This window comes from Cucurbita moschata, unplaced genomic scaffold, assembly GCF_002738365.1.
Source record: "Cucurbita moschata cultivar Rifu unplaced genomic scaffold, Cmos_1.0 Cmo_Scf00003, whole genome shotgun sequence".
NCBI lineage: Eukaryota > Viridiplantae > Streptophyta > Magnoliopsida > Cucurbitales > Cucurbitaceae > Cucurbita > Cucurbita moschata.
Window position 1 is genome coordinate 2,548,353 of NW_019268519.1, and position 17,057 is coordinate 2,565,409.

A 17,057-nucleotide genomic window follows, 5' to 3' on the forward strand; every position below is an offset into this window, starting at 1 on the left:
ATTTAAAATTATTTTAAATGTTCAATAATTTGCAACTCTATAAAATAAACTCTTCAGTTTAGTCTTATTGTGCAAATATGCACTAGCATAACTAGTATTCAATATTTAAAAAATTAAAATAAGTATAAAATTTTCCAACCACAATTAGCCGTGCACGTGTGAGCAACCACGTGCATGGACCACGCATGAATTTTATAAATTAGGTAGTGGCCATTTGGCTCATAAACCGTGGCTGCTTAGTCATATGCATTTTCACCTTATTATATATAAAAATTAGAAAAATTTCACCTTATTATATGAAAATATTTTATTGGTTTGTTAAATGTCACAGTCACTTTTCTGTTGCTTAGATGAAAATAAAGGAAAAAACAATGGCTATTTTTTAATTTGATAATTACCCCAACTCGTATACTCCCATAGAAACTACGACATATGTGACAAAGTTTGGTGTCGGCCTGTTTTTTGGAATATTTTTTAAAAAATTATTACATTTTTTTTTTTACTTTCCACTTTAATTTTTTTTTATTTAGATAATAAATTCAAATTTATAATCTCTTAATCAAATATATAATTAAATTTGTCTTTCATGTTATTTAAAAAATAATTTACGTATTTTTGTTTGAAATTATTTTGGAGTTATTTTTGTTTGAAATTTAAATTAGTTTTAAAGAAAATTTTCTGATGAGTAAAATATCTTATATGACCTGTGACGTGGTAATCACGAATGACAATACGATCTACGGTCATAATTTTGTCAAAAAAAGACGACAAAATTTGAGTATGTGGAGACAGGTCAGCACATTTAATTATTGCACATGGATAACGATTAACACGACAGTAAAATACACTAATTGGCTCAACCAAGCACATAGTAACACGTGTGAGAGGCCGTTAGTTAAATTCAGAATCCCACGTTCTTAGCTTAATCCACGTGTCGTGATTCGGGTATGGTTTGACGGAAATACCTGTGAACCCCCTGTGACTTTAGCGGATTGTGTTCTAAAGGATCCAGATCTTCTATTGGAGAAACATGGATCAACGTGGCTTCCTCATCGGCCGTTGAAGTGACCGATTAACCAGGGCGGATATTTGTGTGCCGTTGGATGATTCTGTAAAAAAGAATAAACGTAAGCTCATTGGAAGACGAAAAGGTTTAGAACAAGAAGGACGTCGCTAGCCATGGTGTTAAATCGTTCGTTGTTTAATTCGCCATTTCTCACTATAAATACGTCTCGTTTCTTTCGTTTATCTGCATTCCCGTCGTTGATTTCTTCTGATTTCAGTCTGCTGAGAGTAAGGAAGAACGACTCTTCTTCTGGTATTATATTTTCCGTCATTTTCTTCTGTTTCTGTTTGTTTCGATGTTTGTTTCCGGAGAAAATCGTGTTTCTCTCAAACTGATAATGATTTTCCCGTTTGTTTTCATATCTTAGAATTTGCACATCTTCGAGGCGCCGGCGATTGTCGGTGGAAGCATTCAAGGTAAACTAATTAAATGAACTCTGAACTAATTTGGATATGGATAAACGAATTTAAGTCTCTATTTTCGGATTTCTCATACGATCTGTAATCTGATATTGGACGGTACAAATCTGAAAATGTAGAAACGCGAGGCGAATAATCAAACTAGAAACTCAAACGGAAAAGAACTAGAAGGAGATTTATTAACAGGAGTAATGACGATCAAACCGGCTATCCGGATCTCCGACCGGAAGCTCATCGTGAAAGACCGGACGATCCTGACGGGAGTACCGGATAATGTAATCGCGACGTCCGGTTCGTCGTCTGGACCGGTGGAAGGAGTATTCCTTGGGGCGGTTTTTGAGGAGGAGCAGAGTCGTCAGGTGGTTCCGTTGGGAACCTTACGGGATGTCCGGTTCATGGCATGTTTCCGGTTCAAGTTGTGGTGGATGGCCCAGAAAATGGGCGACAAAGGGAAGGAGATTCCATTAGAGACGCAATTTCTGTTACTGGAGACGAAGGATGGGTCCCACCTTGAATCGGACGATGGAAACGAAGAGAATCAGATCATATACACAGTTTTTCTCCCTCTGATCGAAGGTTCGTTCAGAGCCTGTCTTCAAGGCAACGGACAGGACGAGCTCGAGCTTTGCCTAGAAAGTGGTGATGCAGACACCAAAGCGTCGTCGTTTACGCACGCATTGTTCATCCACGCCGGAACCGATCCGTTTGACGCGATCGCCGACGCGGTCAGAGCCGTTAAACTCCACCTCAAGACTTTTCGATTGCGGCAAGAGAAGAAACTGCCTGCAATAGTTGACTATTTCGGTTGGTGTACATGGGACGCCTTCTACCAGGAGGTTACTCAAGACGGCGTCGAAGCGGGACTGGAGTCTCTCTCCTCCAGCGATACGCCGCCGAAGTTCGTCATTATCGACGACGGTTGGCAATCGGTGGGCGGTGATCCGCAGGAGGAGAACGAGGAAGAAGGGGAAACAAAGCCGAAGCAGCCGCCATTGCAGAGACTGACGGGAATCAGAGAGAACTCGAAGTTCCAGAACAAGGAGAATCCGACGGAAGGGATCAAGAACATCGCGAAGATCGCCAAGAACAAGTACGGACTGAAGTATGTGTACGTATGGCACGCGATTACTGGGTATTGGGGAGGACTTCGCACAGGCGTGAAGGATATGGAGGACTACGGATCGTTGATGCAGTATCCAAAGGTATCGAAGGGCGTTACCGAGAATGAGCCAACATGGAAGAACGACGCATTGGCTCTGCAAGGACTGGGATTGGTGAATCCTAAGAACATTTTCAAATTTTACAATGAACTTCATAGTTATCTCGCCTCCGCCGGAATCGACGGAGTCAAAGTGGACGTACAGTGCATATTGGAGACTCTAGGCGCTGGGTTCGGCGGTCGAGTCGAGTTGACTCGGCAGTATCACCAGGCTCTGGACGCGTCGGTGGCCAAAAATTTTGCAGACAACGACATCATTGCGTGTATGAGCCACAATACAGATGCACTTTACTGGTTAGTAAACAGAAACTCACAATTTCTTGTTGAAATTTTGTTTTGATTTGCTCAGGAATTGGGCAAAATGTAGTGAAACGTCTTTGGTTTGTGGTTGCGTTTAATTTCAGTGCGAAACAGACGGCGGTTGTAAGAGCTTCCGATGACTTCTACCCCCGAGATCCGGTGTCACATACGATCCACATCGCAGCAGTGGCTTACAACAGCGTTTTTCTTGGGGAGATTATGCAGCCTGATTGGGACATGTTCCATTCCCTTCATCCCGCCGCCGAGTACCACGCTTCCGCTAGGGCCATTAGCGGTGGCCCTGTTTATGTCAGGTTAGACCATCACTCGTCTTTGGTCAATTTGTTCAATTTGTTGAGATTTGAAGTTAAGTATACTTTCTTTCTGCCGCAAATTCTTTTCATGAGTTCATAAATTTCTTAGGTTTTGAGGAGATCCATGTAGTGAAGCTGGTGTCTCACTGGTTAAGCCAAAACATGCTTTACAATTTGTTAAATCATTATAATCTTGTCAAAATTTTAATCTAGAAAAGGATCCCTGCTTAAAAGTGCTCGAGTTGAGCTAACCAATATGAGTTAATAATAGGAATCATATCTATATTAAACACAAGGACCATTTAAGTGGTAAAGTTAGACAATCTTTTGGGGAGTTTTATCATGTCGAATCTATTACATTCTTTAATAAAGTTTAGAGATGTTAGACACTAACATATAAAATTTGAGGTAGCATTATTGATAAGGCAGAATCGATGAAGCATCTATTATATTCTTCATTTGTCAAAGTTTGACTATGCATTTGTTGAAAAAAACCAAAAATAAAAAAGCTTAGGTAACTATTTGAACTTGGTGCAAAACTATAAAGTTTAGGATCGAATTTACACTTTCAAACATGTTAATCTTGATATTACTTTCTTTTTGCCATCAGTGATGCCCCGGGGAAGCACAATTTCGAGCTTCTAAAGAAACTAGTGTTGCCTGATGGCTCGGTGCTCAGAGCGCGCTTGCCCGGGCGGCCAACGAGGGACTGTTTATTCTCAGATCCAGCACGAGACGGCGTTAGGTGAGTGTTTTTGTTTTGGATTTGACTTCCTCTCTTTCCCCCTTCACTTTATGGGAATGGAACCCACAATTTCATGGAGTTTCGTGGCTGTTTTTATGCCTTCGAGATAATGATGTTGGCGGCTTTAGAATGTATTAAAAGAAAAAAAAAGTAGGGATATCATTCAATAGTTTGCGGCATTTTCTCACCAGAATTTGACTTTGGAATTTCGTACCACTCTCAGCTTGCTAAAGATATGGAATTTGAACAAGCACACTGGCGTCATCGGCATCTACAATTGCCAAGGGGCCGCCTGGAACAGCCAAGAAAGAAGGAACACTTTCCACGACACCAACTCCGACGCCATCTCTGGTTACGTCAAAGGACGTGATGTTCATCACATTTCTGAAGCCGCAGCGGATCCGGGCTGGAATGGCGACTGCGCCTTCTACTGCTACCGCTCCGGTGACCTCGTCAATCTACCTTACAATTCAGCACTCCCCGTTTCTCTTAAAGTCCTTGAGTTTGACATCTTCACCATTACTCCGATCAAACTTTTGGCCCCTGGCTTCAGTTTCGCTCCCATTGGACTCATTGATATGTTCAACGCCGGTGGTGCAATTGAAGGGTTGAAATACGAAGTAAAAGGTGGGGCTGAGGATGTTGACGGCGGAATTGTTCACTTGGAAGTGAAAGGGCGTGGGCGGTTTGGAGCGTACTCGTCGGCAAAGCCACGGCGGTGCACGGTGGATTCAAGCGTTGTTGAATTTGGTTATGATTCTGAGTCCGGTTTGGTGACTTTCGGAATTGACAAAATGCCTGAAGGCGAACTCAAAGTCCACGACGTTAAAATAGAGTTATGAATATTTTCGGTGTGTTGTTTTGTTACCGATCGTACCATTGGCAGCCGGTTATAGGATTCCTTTCGACCATGACAAAGCTCTGCCGTCTGCCTCTGTTTTGGGATGGAGTCGTGAAATATTTGGTGCCGTATGGAATCTAAATAACTTTCTTATGTTATTTTATCAATAATTAGACAACTTTGGGAACCTTCTTCCTTAAAATAACAGAAATATTAAGTTACTGATTGAATACAATTTAAGTGAACTAGTTTTCTTAATTGCTCTCTCTTTATCCATGGGCCACATTTTTTATTAATAGCAAACATGACCTAAAGATAATCTAACATGGAGAACTTTTCTAGTGCCTCAAACGATGGGATTCTTGAGTTATTGCTTATATTGATCCAAAAAAAGAAAAGGTAGGTGTGGGTACAGCTAGTCCGTGAACGGCGGCGAGTCATCGTCGAACTGATGTGATAGGTTTTCTGTATCATCATTTGTTCCTCCAAAAAAAGATCAACTAAATTCATCCTAGACCATGATGAGATGTAATAATATAATATCATAATTATGGAGGTCAATATGTAAAAATGTCTTTTTTTTTTTTTTTAACTCCATGTCCCGTAGTTCGACAGATGAATTCCATGAGACGCCAAATGAGAAATGTATGAAGCATGTGATATACATATAAGACAACATTAGCTCAATAATTTACGGCAATTCTTGAACAAGGTGTATCGAACGATTCCTAGAAAGTAGTACATATGATCACAGAGTTAAAACTATTTTCTAGAATCTAGTTTCAAGGATGAATTACAATTGCCTTAAATGGTACAAGAACTGTTAACCTAATACCAAAGTAGAACCTAAAGAGAGATGTCACATAGCAACTTATGAACAAAAGCTAAACAGAACTAACTAAACAAAGACTAATATTCCATTCTTACCAGGGCATTAGACACTTCAGTTAATCCAGACTGCATCCAGTCCTTGGAACATATCATCGCTTCCACCGTCTCGGGACGCAAGGAGCTTCGATACGGATCCAATTTCTTCCTTTTGGTTATAAATATCGAGTCGGGAGGAAGTGAAGAAACTGGAATAGACAAGATATCACGAGCCATCTTTGAAAGAGTAGGATACTTGAACTTGTTCAATTTCCACCATCCCAATAGATCAAAGTCTTGCACACGGGGTAACAAAGAATCTTCCAAATACCGATCGAGCTCTGATTTCGTTTGATGGCTAGTCGTCTCCATGATGTAGACATCAAAATCTGTAAATCCATTGTCTGACAGAAGATTTCCCTGGGAATCTTCTGCCTTCATGTTACCATCAGCACCTCCATCTTCGGCATAGGTTGGGGTTAAGGGTAGAGGCAGTGCCACATACTCATCAAAGAGCTCATGAATTCCATCATCAACAACCTTAATGTATGCAGGAGCTTCTTCACCATAGACTTTGGTGAAACTAAACTCAACAAGCTTCATCTTGAACCGTGGATCCATCACTACAGCAGCTGCCAAGACTAAGCTACAATCTTTCCAATATTTATCAAACTTTTCTAGCATCCTTTTACTAAGGTTGCTTATGAAGGGATCCTCACTCGTTACTGCCCGAGACAACTCCGAATGAATTCTCCACACTTCATGAAAGACGGTAATAGCAGTTGGGTGAGTTGTGGTGGTAAGGATGTTTGCTGCATCAAAAAGAAGTTTCAGGTATGTGCAGAGAATTTCAACCAACTTCCAATCTTCCATTGATGGAGCTTCCTTATAATCAGGATCAGAGGTACCCAAGCAAGAAAATACTTCTTTCATCTCTGAAGCAGCCACCAACATATGATAGGTTGTATTCCATTGCATTTGATCATCAAGGGAGAGATTTCTCTCACTTGGCACTTGAAGTTGTTGCCTTAGCTCTAAAAACTTTTCCTCGTGAGAATCAGAGGTTGTCACGTATTTCACGCTATCCCGAATTTTCCTTATTGTATTTTCTCCTGCATCTAATACATCTTTTGCAATGTCGCTTAAAGTCCAGGCAATACAACTTCCAACCAAAAATTGACCATTGAGAATAAGGGGGTTCTTAATGGCAACTAGGAGCCTGAGATTGTCAAGGGCAGCTTCATTCTGCAGATTAAACGTAAGAGAGAATAACTTCCCATCTAATCTCCAATCAGAGAGACATACAGCAACGGCATGGCTAAGTGCATTAGGTGATTCTGGATATTGTTCCATTACAACATTCAAAACCCGTCTATGCAACTTCCATTCACTGTCAATAAAACTACCCATAATAAACACGTAACCTACTGATCGACTAGAGCTCCACATGTCAAGGGTAAGGCATATACGTCCCGGGATAGCTTCTATAAACTTACTTAGATTTTGTTTCTCCATTAAATAAGTTCCAACACAATCCCCTTGAACAGTGTTGAAGCTCAACATGTTGAATCGAGGCTGAAGGTTTTTGACAAATGATACAAATCCAGAATCCTCAACCATATGAAGTGGATAGTCATGCATGATGACCATCCGGGCAATGTCTTGACGGCAACGATCCTGATCAAACATAACATAAGGCGAGCTAGAAGTTCGATACCGTCTTTTTGGTGTATCACTAACAGTCCCTTTTGAAGGTGGGGTATATGTAGCCACCAACTGATTCTTATCCTGACCACGCAAAAGTGCAGTACAAGTTCCTTTAGCAATGTGCCTCTTCAAATGGCTAGTGCCCGCAACTTTCGATCCTGTACTATATGCAAAGCTTTGCTTGCATTGTTTACAGTACGCCCGCCTGCAATCAGCACTCACAGACTCTATAGTGAAGTGTTCCCAGACAATAGACTTCTTCTTCCTCCTCTTGTTAGGCTGTACTTCGACTAAAGCGAGTTCATTAGGTTCATCTGGTGATCCCAGCTTATCTGTATCAGGAGTCTCCATTAATTCATCTTCATGAGTCATCATGTTTTCACCATTTGGAGTTGTCATATTATGGTCTTCATCATGATGAACCAACACGATCTCTTTGCCCGGAGTTGCCATGTTTTCTTCATCAGGAGTTGCCATTTCGTATGGGAAGATAATTTCCTGTGCAGCAAAGTAAAAATAAATAAATCAACAAACATCGAATGCACTCATTCTTAAAGCAGAAATATGGGTATTTGACCAAGTTAAAATGATACCATATATGTTTAACACGAGTCATGGATCAAATTGCATGGCCAACAAAATTTGTTTGCCAAGAAAACTCGTATCTAAGTAGGTGAGCACAATGCATTCCCTCCAACCCGTTTATTATTACATTACCCTTATCAAATGAATTAAATAGGGTGGTAAGAACAATATAAACTAGACATAGCCAATGAAGCATCGAAGGCATAATCGATAGAATCCCACTCTGAAGTCTGAGCGAGTGGAATAATACGCTATTTCAATAGACAAAGCAAATGAAATCAATCGAGACGCCAACAAAATAAACCATGTGCCCATTTGTCACGTTAGGAAGTCGGATTCGAACCCAGGTCCGAACGAAACAAGCGCGGGCAGAATTGAATGGGTACATTAGTAAGTCGGACTCGAACCCAAAAAAACAAGAGTAAAGGCAAAAATACCATTTTCCCAAACCCAGAAAGCATAGGGAACCGAAGAAGATCCGTCTCTATAGTCATATCAATCAGATTTGTGAAAGTCCCCAAAGCCCAACCGGCAGCTCAGTTTTAGAGGCGGCTTGAGAGAGAGAGAGAGGTCTTTAGAAAAAAAAAAGGTTGAACAAGAAACAAATCCCAACTCCAACCCGAATAATGGGCTTAGCCCGGGCCCACTAAAGAAAACCGGGTCAAATTATTATGAAAAGACATTCGGCCCACCTAGAGCCACTTTCACAATTCAGACTTGAGCGATTTCACCCGAATCACGGTAGTCCACATGGAGGAACCGTGAGGCTAAAATGGGTAATAAAAAAAAATATATCTAAGATGGGCTAGGAAGTAGTAGTCGAAAGAGACGAGTTTTCAGATCTAGGGTTTGAAGAAGATTTGGGCATTTCAAGCCCAGCTACCCAGGTTTTAATGGAAAAACCCACCAAACACTGAATTTTGAACACAGAATTATCGAAAACAAAACCTCATTTCCAGTCCAACAAATAACAGAAGAAGAAACGAAGACTTTCACCTAAATTTCCCATCCCGAAATCACCAGAAACAAAAACAAAACAACACAGCACAATTCAGAAACCAACAACTCCAGAAGACGAAATTCCATCAAACTGAAAGTGAATACAGTCAAGGAAAACAGGAAAAATCTTCATCGATTTCAAAATCGTCAGAAAAAGAGCTCGGATTTTACCCGTGGTTTCGAATGAGATCCACGAACAGAGACCCGAGCTGGTCTGGTCTAGCCCTGGCTTGACTTTCCGGTCCGGCAAGCGATGGAGCCTGGAAATAAGCACCGAAATAGAGAGAGAGGAGAATCGGAGATTGGGCTTCAAAACTAACCCGAGAAAGCTAATTGGACCTTAGTTTTTAGCAGAGGGACTCAGTTTCGTAGATAAGGATTCGGGGAAGACTTTCCTTCTTTTCTTTCTTTTTTTTAATTTTGGGTTTTTTTTTTTTTTTTCCTTCTTTTGGGTACTGGACTTCGCGGCAGGTCCATTGGCCTTATTTTAATTATTCTATTTTTCTTTTTTAATAAAATATTGTTGATATTAATTGATTTTTGGGCCATCTTTTTCCTAACTGGACCAGAAAGCCCACAACTCTCTACCTCAGGGTCCATAAACACAGAGGCCCACCAAATATTATGGACTACATATAAGTGGGCTCAACTTGGGCTGGGCCCGATTTAGAACCGAACCGATCCGAGTCTTCTGCTCTTCTTCTCTGTGCATTTCTTCCTTCTCCCATTCTTCTCGTATTAAAAAAAATCAAAATCAAAATTTCAGATAAATAGTAAGTAGATAGAAGAGTAAAAAGAAGGGAAGACGACAATAACGTCGGTGACTCACTGCAGAGACAACGATGATAGATGGCGACGGCGATGGTAGACGATTAGGACCATACATGGAGGAAATAGGAGAGAGAAGCGATATCAAAATTCAGAGCATTTTTTTGTATTTTATTACCGTTGGAATCAAATTTCTATAACGTTTTGGTCCAAGTATTTGTAACTTTACTAAACTTGTGTTAGCCATGACGAGACATTATGCAACGATATAAGATACCTAGTGTAACACGTTAGGATAGCTTAGAGCGGTATATGCTATGTGTCGTCGTAGCTTATTTATGACGATGCTACGAGCTGGCCCGACACTAGTATAGTCTTGGTATATGTATATAAAATAAACATGGAATGAATTAATTGTCAGCAGCCGCAGAGAGCACTATGATATCCATTCAAAATTAAAGCTGAAGAGTGTGTGTCCTCCATGGGCGTCGTGACCTCATTTTGTCAAGAACCAAAAAGAAAGCCGAGAAAAAAGGGATTTTTTCTTCTTTTTTTTTTTAATTTTTAATTTTATTTTTTTTTCTTTTTATTGGTTAAATATAAAAATAATTCAACAGTTGTTATGCATGTGTGTTGGGTAGACAGTGTCAGTGATGTATAATTATATATATACATACATGCATTTCCATGCAGCCGTCCCCACACTTTCACACGTGCGCACCCACAACCCTCCAATCACCTCTCTTCTCTTCTTACCCTTTCTCTATTAAAAAATACTTGCATAAATATTTTAAATTTAATTTGTTTATAACTTTTAATTTCATTTCGTTTATGAGAAATAATTCAAATAAAAAATTTGTATTATGACGCAAATTACTCCCCAAACAGAGATTATATTTCTCGAAGAGTTTTAATTTTCCCAACGACCAAAAAAGCATCAGCTTAATTAATTTTGTCGTGGAAAAAGTCAAACGTTAGGATTTTTTTCGTTTTTGGACAGCACAATGTAGCCTATTTTATTAAATGTACTGAGCACGAAATTGAAATCAATAAATGAAATAATTAAAAAAAAAAAAAAAAAACGCCTATTCCTCTATATTCCTAGAGATTTGCTGATGTGTCTTCGATAAAATAAATAAATATATATTTGCATTATAATAATATCTTCATATTAACAAAATTTGAAATTTTATTGTACTCCATAATTCTTTCTTTTTTCCCAATGTTTATTCTAATTTATGATAATTGACCTGCATCGTATCCAAAAATAATTTTAATTGAAATTCGCGAGTGAACTAATTATTTTTTAATGAAATATAATAGAGAAATAAATTGATAGGTTTATGATAATTTAAAATTTTAATTAATATAATTATTAATTTGGTTTTTTTTCGTAATGACGCAATTATTACGAAGATAAGGTGCCAAAAAAAATGGAATGATTTGATGCATGTGAAAAAAGTGAAAAAGAAAATGGAAATGAAGGGTGAATATTAATTAGTTTAAATTGAAAAAAAAAAGATTAATAAGGTGGGATGGAAGAGTTATTAGCTGTCCATGTCCATCACCAACCACTCCAAGGAAAGAAAGCTTTTTTTAAAAAAAAAAAATTATTATTATTAATATTATTATTTTAATTATTTGGTTATAAATTAAAGGGGTCCATTATTAAAAGGAAAAAGAAAGGGGGGAGTTGAATAATGGCGGTGACATCAAATCAAACAAAACATTTACAAAGGCATGCGATTAGCTACACACAATATTAGAGTGGACTAAGTTAGTGTTGGCCAGCTACCAGCTGCCACCTAATTTAATTTTAATGCAATCCCACCACTAACCTTTTAACGTTTCTTTCATCTTTCTCTTTCACCTTTTTATTATTTGTTTTCTCATTTTTACAAAACTATAATTTCCATGATACAAAAAATAACCACAAAAGTGATGAGATGGAAGATTATTTAAGGATGTCTAATGATGGGATGCTGGAATAAAGAAGGGGATGAATGAACCGATATCACATCAGAATGAAAGCGATCTTAACGATAAGATGATTAGAAAAATTAAGCATTTTGTTTGGAGTAATACTATGTTGGATTATCTCTTTAAAAATTTGTATGATGCATATAAGTGGAGACATAAAAATGTTTGACTCGTGTTGATTTGTGGAGATAAATTTTCGCTTTTAAAAATAAAAAGTAAGTAATGTGATCCTGTCGTAGAGAAGTATTAATTACAATTGGGCATCCATCATTAATAAATAAATAAATAAATATATATATATATATATATATTTATTTATTTTTATAAAAGGAAAATAAATTGGTCTCAAATGGTCAAATTAATAATTTAGTTCTAATGGTAAGTATTAATTTTAGTGAGGTTCATTAATTTGATTTGATCACATGGCACCAAATAATGGCATCTGTCAATTTGATATAATTGGTTATTATAATGAATTTGTGACACTTTTTTTTTTTAATAAATTGCGAGCTTTTATTTATTTGGTTAGTAATGTTGTGTTCTATTTATTCAACTTTTTATTTTTTATATTTTTATTTTGAATTTTTTAAATATTATTAAGAGTGAACCATCTCCTTAACAATAATTTATATCTTAATTATTGAACCATATTCGACTTAAAATAAAATTATAAATTTATAATTCATAGATAGAAAATTAAAAAATAATATATATATATACCGAAGATGAAGATAATTGATACGATAATAGGTGGTGGCTTTGTTAGTATGTAATGTTTATAAAGTAATATTTGTTTGGTTTGTATTATTTGAAAAATGATGATTAATTTATATAAGTGGTCCGAAGAGCGACAAAGAGAGCTCCGTTCCTGGAAAGACGGGGGTGTACTGTCACACGCACACATGTTCCCACTGTGGGGTCGACCCCATGTGATTCCCTCCACCACTCCCCTTTCATTTTCACTTTCATCCCTTTATTTTTCCGTATTTACTCCCCCACCCCTGCTTCTCCTCATTCATCAATCACGCGCACTCCCCACTCTACAGGGATAAATGATGGTTTAATTCTCACTCACATAACTTATGAAAAGTTTTTTAGAAGACAATTTTAATGATTAAGTCATCGACAATTAACGTATAGTAACATTAATTTATTTTATAAGTTTTTATCTTGATCACTCTCATTATAGAGATAGTTTCGATTAATTCATATACCTGTTATTTACATAGACGTCATGTAAAATAAACTTCTGACATGTGTAAGTCAATATAAATCTATATTTTTAATATTTGGTAATGAAAAAAGTGTAATTGAAATTATTAAATTAAAAAAATAACTAAATTAAACAGAGTATACATTTGCCTAAATTATTAATTCCTATCAAAGTACATATAGGTTCAAACATTTTGTATGAATTATTCCTACATTATTGAATTTAAAATTTAAATAAAGTTTTGATTACTTTTAAGGATAGAGAGTTTTGGTCTCTAAAATTTGTAGAGTGGATTTTATTCCAATCTTGATAATTTAATATATTAATCTCTTATAAAATAATTAAAAAATTAAAAAGTATTTAAAAAAAAATATGGAAGCCCAATCACAGTGATATATATATATATATATATATATATATATATATAAACGAGCAAGCACATGAAATCATGATGGTCATTAAGGCCATCTCTCAATCTCAGGTGGTGTATCGACGCGCTGAAAAGAGAGCGTGAAGGTAGACTTTAAATATCGAAACGGACAGATCTATCGTGGGACCGAGCGCCCTGTCCCCACAACGCCAACCGCTACCGTTAGATCCGGAAAACTGCCATCTCAGCCGCACGTTTAATTATGATATACTACAACAAACTACGTCGTTCCACGTGAATTTGGTGAGATTTTTATTCATTTTTTAAAATGAAATTCCATATTAAAAATATCGCTCACTACCCGCGAAACTAGCCAGCTCAACATAACAGTTAGCCAGCCGGCAACCAGAAAAATAAAAAAATAAAATAAAATAAAATAAAAACCCGATCCAAAAATTAAAAAATTAAAATAATAATAAAAGAAAAAAAGCTGAGTAATCCTCCAGAATTAGGCCCAATATTCTTCTCGGGATTGATGAGTTAGAAGAAGAAAGGAAAGGAAAAAAAAAAAAAAAAACCAGACCGCAAACCGCTCTTATTCCCCTTATAAATAGGAAGCCCTTCGTCTTCCCCCAAAACCTAACTCTCTCTTTCTCGCTCCTCTCCCGTTTTCTGGTTCTAGGGTTTGATGCCCTAATTTTGTTCCCATGGCTCTGTTCGTATTCTTCCACAGCTTTCTTGAACTGCATCTTCTTGAGCCCGATTCGCTCCTCTCTCTCTCTTAAAATCGCGCTATTGTTCATCATTTTCTTTTGCGGTTCAATAAAGCTGTGGGAAGATACACACAGGGCCAACCAAACTCCGCCTCCGCAATCAATCCTCCATCGCCCTCGGTAACGTTCCTCAACTCTTTCTTACAATTTTCATTAGATCACATTTTAGGTTCATTTTGATTTAATCGCTATTGTTCTTCTCCATTGATATCTGGATTCAAACACCGCTTTCGTTTATTTAATTTTACTTTTTGTGTATTATTAGTATTATTATTAGTTTGGTGTGACCCCTGTGTATGTTCCATAGCAGGCAAAAACAGATTTGTGTGAGGTTTGTTTGAAGCAATGGTTTCGGATGATGAATATGATTATTATTATATATAATTGAAGCGGCTTTCAGAGCCTATGGATCTGTACTTTTACTGTGCCCGTGGATCAACCAACAGTTTTATCTGTCTTCACTGCAGCCATAGATTTCATTCCATCGTTTTTTTTCTAAGAGTTGGTGGCTTGAATTATTGGAGAAGGATTAATCTGAGTAGCAGAGTAAATGTGAAGTATGAAATTATTCTCATTCTATTCAATGCTGTGTTTTAAGAGTATTTTGACTGCATAACTGAAGGGCCTTTAATCGGCTCGTTTTTGCCTCAAAACTTTCCATCAATTCAGGCCATACAATACAAACCCTTTTGTTCTTCTCATCTTCGCCTATCACACCCTGAATTTCTCTCTCTTTTGTTCCTTTAGTTCTTCATTAATGCATTGGTCCTTTTTGACATGAAATTGGGATATAATTATGAGAAATTGGGCAATTACTAGTTGGAGATTTAAATTTTATATACAAAATTTCATATCATATGCCTTGTTCATCACCCTCCTTAGAATTTCTACAATTTTCCATTTGTATTCAATGATTAAATACCTAGCTTGTTTGACATTCTAAACATCAAATTCTCAGAAATTAGTCTATTCGAGTAAGAGAATTCAAATGTTAATTAAATTATGTGGGTTTTTGACTTTGGTTGTTTCAATTTTAATCTCAGTATTGTGTAAATTTTGTAAAAATATCGAAGAAAATTAAAAACCAGTAAGTATTCAAAAATGTGATCTTAAATAACTTACCTCATAAGCATCCCGTGAAGCAAAGGGTAAAACCCTGCAGCGCTACGAATTTGATCACGAAAAGCTTTTGAATGTCCAGTAAGTATTTACTGCAAACTGTTATATTAATAGCATAAAGTTTATTAAAAAATATTTTTGTTTGTAATGAATGAAAATAAAAACAAAAAGGTTTCGGTATTTTAATAAGTTTAGATAGACAGATGGGATTGGGTTCATGGGGTTGGTGGTGTTCTCACAGAGTCACAGGGGCTTCAACTCTTGTAATTAATATACCCCATACCCATTTACAGGTCATGGATTCACTTGGATCTACCTTTAATTTAATTATTTCTCTTTATCATAAGCTTTCTTTTTTCTTTTTTCTTTTTTCTTTTTTCTTCCATAACTTATAATATAACATAGTGTTGTCAATTTCCAATCCATGATCTATGATTCGTTGTCACACTATATGGTTCATTAAAATACCTCCTTGATTATCGTCATTAATTTATTTTTTTTCCTTTGGATTCTTGTATGTTCTCGATCTGTCGGCACCTTTAGCTTTCCGGAGAGGCATGAAAGATGACAGGTGACCATATATATATATATTTAGCATAAAGAGTGTTTTAAAATTAATTAGTTTAATAATTTATGAATTTAGTGGCAATGTTGGTTGCTTTTAAACATGGTTATGTTGGGAAAAAGGGACTATTTTTGTCTGATTTTATGATCCAAATCAAAAACAGGGTTTGGATTATTTGTTTGTCTCAATATGGTTTTGGTGTTGGGAAAAGGGTGAAGATTTCTTGTGCTTTGTGAGATTATAATTTCCAAAATTGAGATTAGCCAACCAAATTACGGTTTTTTAATCACAAAATTCCTCGATGTTCATGCATAATCCCATTTTTTTTCAGTTACGAGAACAAAATAAATTTATATTTTTCGTTAAGTATGATTATTTCAATTATGTCCTCAACATTGTAAAAATTCCAATTCAGTCCTTACTCAATAGCATTATTACAAGCGAATAACAGAATATTTAACCCAATTTATTGGAGGACCATCACTGGCTGCCCCAGTTCACTCTGTCAACGACAATTCTTTCCAATTTTCTCGGCCAACCCACATTTTCTATGATGATTTCCCAGCAGCCAAACAGAGAGAAACCATTCAACCATATTCTCTTTAAGATCTGAAACAAAATCTTCGTTGTTTCTGATGTGTTCCAAAATTTGCAAGAACACTCAACTGTGGAGAAGAAGAAAGAGAATGAAGAACAGACCCAACTCAATTGTCCAATCAACAAAATATAATATAATAATATATTAATATAATTGGCGAAAATATGAATCCCACGATATTACTTTTATTTTTAAATTTTAAAACCGAAGGAATAACTAGAAACCAAGACCGTATATGTACTTGATGTGGGAGTACAAAAATACCAAATTCCAAGAAAAATATTTCCCAAACAAAGTGTATAAATTTACAATTCTCCTCCTGCGCCAGCGCTGGGTTACTGCCTTATTCAAATGCCACCACTTTTAAGCCAATTCCTTCACCCTTGAACCGACCCGAATCAAACCGGACCAGTTGGTCGAGCTCAATTGTGTTGAACAAGGATATGAAAATGGGGTATATTTGCATTCTCCAAAATTACCCATTTCATGGTTGAATTGTAGAGGGAGATGATAGGAGGGTAAAAAGAAAAAAGGAAGGGGGGGTGAGATAGTGACAAGTTTAGAGGCATTTTTCACAGAAATGTAGGAGAATATGAGGGGGGGGGGGGG

At 36.9% G+C, this 17,057-nt stretch overlaps 2 protein-coding genes and 1 long non-coding RNA gene across 5 annotated transcripts; 2 read left to right on the plus strand and 1 right to left on the minus strand.

Moving 5' to 3' along the window:
- Positions 1-1,172: 1,172 nt before the first annotated feature.
- LOC111440937 (probable galactinol--sucrose galactosyltransferase 6) lies at positions 1,173-5,127 on the plus strand. Of its 2 annotated transcripts, none has more exons than XM_023077771.1 (6): positions 1,173-1,318; positions 1,427-1,482; positions 1,605-2,998; positions 3,109-3,318; positions 3,929-4,063; positions 4,287-5,127. In XM_023077771.1, exons 1-6 carry the CDS (start codon positions 1,180-1,182, stop codon positions 4,903-4,905), a joined length of 2,553 nt encoding a protein of 850 aa, XP_022933539.1. In that variant the 5' UTR covers positions 1,173-1,179; the 3' UTR covers positions 4,906-5,127. The 2 variants fall into 2 exon arrangements, with proteins under 2 accessions (XP_022933539.1, XP_022933540.1); XM_023077772.1 differs by having other exon boundaries at positions 1,208-1,318; positions 1,434-1,482.
- Positions 5,128-5,544: 417 nt separating this feature from the next.
- LOC111440938 (zinc finger BED domain-containing protein DAYSLEEPER-like) lies at positions 5,545-9,390 on the minus strand. Of its 2 annotated transcripts, none has more exons than XM_023077774.1 (2): positions 9,234-9,390; positions 5,545-7,976 (listed from the first exon to the last, which is right to left on the minus strand). In XM_023077774.1, the coding sequence occupies exon 2, from the start codon at positions 7,953-7,955 to the stop codon at positions 5,814-5,816; it is 2,142 nt and encodes a 713-aa protein (XP_022933542.1). In that variant the 5' UTR covers positions 7,956-7,976; positions 9,234-9,390; the 3' UTR covers positions 5,545-5,813. The 2 variants fall into 2 exon arrangements, with proteins under 2 accessions (XP_022933542.1, XP_022933541.1); XM_023077773.1 differs by lacking the exon at positions 9,234-9,390 and adding an exon at positions 8,501-8,647.
- Positions 9,391-13,988: 4,598 nt separating this feature from the next.
- LOC111440940 lies at positions 13,989-14,867 on the plus strand. Its single transcript, XR_002710056.1, has 2 exons — positions 13,989-14,286; positions 14,477-14,867. It is a non-coding gene; the product is annotated as an uncharacterized LOC111440940 (long non-coding RNA).
- Positions 14,868-17,057: the final 2,190 nt, after the last annotated feature.